The sequence below is a fragment of the Colletotrichum graminicola genome (genome assembly GCF_000149035.1).
Source record: "Colletotrichum graminicola M1.001 genomic scaffold supercont1.47, whole genome shotgun sequence".
Classification (NCBI taxonomy): domain Eukaryota; kingdom Fungi; phylum Ascomycota; class Sordariomycetes; order Glomerellales; family Glomerellaceae; genus Colletotrichum; species Colletotrichum graminicola.
In genome coordinates, this window is record NW_007361051.1 from 258,025 (window position 1) to 261,914 (window position 3,890).

Below are 3,890 nucleotides of genomic sequence, written 5' to 3' on the forward strand. Positions count from 1 at the left end.
GCCGGCCAAATTGCCTATACGGTATACTTCGTAAACGCTATAGGCATCCATGTACGAGCACACATACACACGCCATCCCGCTAATCATCCTGGCCGTGCTGGCCCATGCGTGCGTCCCACAGAGTGCCCCTCCCAGTACAGAGAAACCTCTCGGCCTCCGTCCCATGAATGGTACGACCCTCGGGGAGAGGAAGAAGGAGGAGGGAGGGCTACGACGACGACGACGACGACGACGACGACGACGACGACCCAATCGGCCGCGGAAAGCTTGCACCCAAGCCCCCATCTGAGAGATACACCGCTGTCAGCTCGTCGAGTAAGAGAAGACGCCGCTTAACCGACCCCTCCCCACTGGCGAGAGTTTGGGTTTCCAGTCTTTTCTGCCTTGCCCTGCCTCGCCTTGCCTTGCCTTGTCTGGCCTTGACTAGCCTTGCCTTATTATTTTATTTATTTTTGTTTTCCAGGGCCCTGTCTCCGGAGCTCGGCCGTCTTCGCCTGTAAACCGTCGGGACTATAGGGGGAACCACCCGTTCGAAACTGGTCTGCAACGGTGACAAGTTCGACTTCATGAGCAGCCCGCATTTACTGATACTCTCGTATACGGCATGATGGGCAAAAAAAAAAAAAGGGAAGGGATGGTTTGTCTTTGATTGGGTCAAATTTGCCAGTCTATTCCCCCGCTGCTTCGGTGCTATCCGAAAGCGCGGGTTCCTCGGCCATCTCTTAGAGAAAAGCTATGTACTATGGTAATGAAAAAGAAAAAAAAAGAAAAGAACTGTGGAGGGAAAAAAAAAAGTAACGACCGTTGTGAACACACACACACACACACACACAAGTCTTGCGGTGACAGTTTCCTACGTCACCCAACCTTTTTGTACCGTGATGCAAGTCCGAGTTATTCCCCCGCCCCGCCGCCGGCCGTGAACCAGATAGCAGGATCTGACGTGATCTCTGGATATCCCGCCCGTTCCAGAAAATAAGAATAAATAAATAAAAACAAGTACCAAGCCGGCCAAGAAGGCAAGGCATCGGTGTTTCCCAAAACTCCGTGGCGATGCTGAAGATCAAAAACAAGCGATAGAGAAGACAGCAAAACAAGCTCTGGCTACTGTGTAACAATGCAAATCGTGGGCCCGTCTTTTCGGTTAGACGTCCTTTCCATACCGCCTTTTTTTTTCTTTCTCTCTCGCTCCCGCCCCCCTTATTTTTTTTTGTATTTCGGCTATGCTGCCTCGTCTAGATGCAGAACTTGCGGTCCAGGGCCTGCAGAGCCTTGACGTCGTGGCTCATGTTGGCCGGGCGGTCAACCGGCGGGGGGAGCCCAGCGAGGGCGCCGCCTGTCCGCGGTGAGCTGTTGGCACTGTTGATGCTGTTGGGGTTCACGCTGCTGGCCTCGGAGGCGGAGGGAGTAGGGTGCAGAAGCAGCGCCGACAGGCTGGCCTTGTTGGGTAGAGGCGCGACGCCGTTGGCATCGGAGTGGGTGCTTCTCGGTGGCGAGACGGACAAGGTGCGGTTGGGCGGGGTGCGCGCGAGCGGGTGGCCGTTGAGGGGAGCGCTGGAGACAGCGTTGATGCCCGGCAGGGTGTTTCCGTTGTTTCGCGGGCCGAGTCTGGGGTCCATGACGGCCTGGGCAGCTTGGGCGGCCTGGGCCTGTAGATGGGAGATGCGAGGGGACTCGGAGGCACGCGACTGCTGGATCGAGGCCAGGCGAGGCGACTGGTGCTGGGGCTGCTGGATGTGGGCCAGACGGGGAGACTGGTGCTGCGAGGCGTAAGGGGCCAGGGGCTTCTGAGCCGTCGGCGGCGGTAGCGGCGCGCGCTCGTAAGGAGAGAGGTGGTGAGGAGGAGGAGGAGGAGGCTGCTGGGCGTAGTGAGGAGGCTGCTGGGCGGGCGAGTGCGAGACCTGAGGAGGCGGCAGCTGATGTTGCGGCTGCGGCTGGTGTTGCTGTGGCGGGTATGGAGAAGTGGTGTAGTGGCTGTAGGGAGGAGTGGCCACGGGCGAGGGAGGCCACGAGTAGCCCTGCTGTTGGGCGTACTGAGGAGGGTAGGGCTGCGGCGGCATGGGCTGTTGGGGTTGTTGTTGCTGTTGTGCCATGTAGGGAGTCTGCTGCAGCATCGGTCCTCTCGTCAGGGCGGGTGTAGGGTTGCTGTCGTGGAGGCTCGACTCCGGGTACATGCCCTTCATGGGAGTGATGTGCCTGAGCTGCGGGTCGGTGCTCGGTTGCTGAAGCTCTGGTGATCCGGGGTGCGGTCTTGAGTAGTAGGAGATGAGGTGGAGGTGCTGGCCAGTCGAGGTGGTGATGCTGAAGGACTGCTTCATGAGGCCGTCGGCCTTGTACCGGTAGCCCTCGGGCTCGCCGTCTTCTTGGTCCTCGTCGCTACCGCGGCCCGAGTCGGGCGTCTTGCCGGCACCGCGTCTGCCGCCGCCGAAGCCGCTGCCACGCTTGCCCTCCATCTCGCGGTAGGTCAGGAAGCTTCCCGACACCCTGCTGGCGCTCCATGACTTTCCGTCGGTCCACCTCCGCATGCCCGCTTCCCGCTCGTCCCAGACGAAGACTGAGCCCGACCGGATAGATTGGCGTTCCTTCTCTGATAGTCTGCGTTGGACACGAGGCAAGAGGCCGAGTCTGCAAGCCTCGAAGAGCTTGATGGCGTCTGCGGGTGTCCGCACGAATCCGTGGTATGTTTCCATTGTGATGGATGAATGTGTGGTGAAATGAGAATGGGGGCTTGTGGAAGGGAGGAGGAGAGATAAGAAGAAGAAGAAGAAGAAGAAGAAGAAGAAGAAGAGGAAGAAGAGGAAGAGGAAGAGGAAGAGGAAGATGGATATGGATATGGATATGGATATGGATATGGATAAAAGGGAGTTGGAGAAAGATGATAGAGATGGTGGTGAGGCTAGCCAAGAACCTTTAAAGTCGAGTGGTAGGTATCTGGATGGGAAGGGGAACCTTTTTAAGAGGAAAAGCGCCCGCCCTTGGAAGAAAAGAGTGTGTACCAAAGTAACCTTCCGATAGTCCTCCACTACGGCCCCACTGAGTTCGCCTGGGACAGGGATAGCTTGAATAGGAATCGGCACAAGTTGCCTTTGACCAAACAAGATGCTTGGCCGGCGTGGATGGCCACCCCTGTGGGAGCGGGACGGCAAATCTGCGGTATAATACGGTGGGGGAGAAGATAAAGAGGGAGACAGGGAGGATTTTGGGTTAAGCCGAGCTTGTGTACTCGTCGTCTAAAAAAGAACCCCCCCGTGACCAGAACTGATGGTGTCCTTCTGTCACGCCAAGAGATGACCCAAAGACAAGCCAAGGTGAGACGTCTCGGCGGCGGGAAAGTCGAAGAGGGTCTAGGTCTAAGCTTTTTTTTTTCTTTTTCTTTTTTCTGTTACTCGATTTAGAGAAATAGAGAGACGGAGAGATAATCCGTTTATGTTTGTTTTTGCCTCAAGACTGGGGCAGATGCGTGGTGGTCAGGGGATGCTGACCAAGCAAAGAAAGCTGCTTTGGGGATGAGAGAAAGAGAGAGAGAACGAGAAAGGTAGTTGCGTATGCTGGATGACGCAAAACGGCGTCGTATAGGTTAGCTCCTCTTCATGCCCTCGGTGACCCAGAGCGGCGGCGGCAGCAGCAACGTTGTTATTGATGAGATGATGGGGGGGGGGGGTTTCGCAGAAGACGACGGGTGATGATGACAGGAGCTTAATGGCGACGGGCTAAGGTGATGATGGGTTGAGTCGCATTGAGTCGTACGTCAAGCTTCGAAAGGGTGGAGTTTGGGTGAGAGGGTGAATTGGATGTTGGACTTGCTTGGGTGAGCGAGCAAGAGAGCGAGAGGGACGGACGGAGAAAGACAGCTCTATGCTTGTGGGGGCAGGCTTGCGAGACGTGCCGG

The 3,890-nt window shown here is 56.7% G+C and overlaps 1 protein-coding gene across 1 annotated transcript; it reads right to left on the reverse strand.

Moving 5' to 3' along the window:
* Positions 1–1,236: 1,236 nt before the first annotated feature.
* On the reverse strand, positions 1,237–2,691 carry GLRG_09315 (Gti1/Pac2 family protein; the record flags this gene model as incomplete). Its single annotated transcript, XM_008100000.1, has 1 exon — positions 1,237–2,691. One exon carries the CDS (start codon positions 2,689–2,691, stop codon positions 1,237–1,239), a length of 1,455 nt encoding a protein of 484 aa, XP_008098191.1.
* Between the last annotated feature and the right edge of the window lie 1,199 nt (positions 2,692–3,890).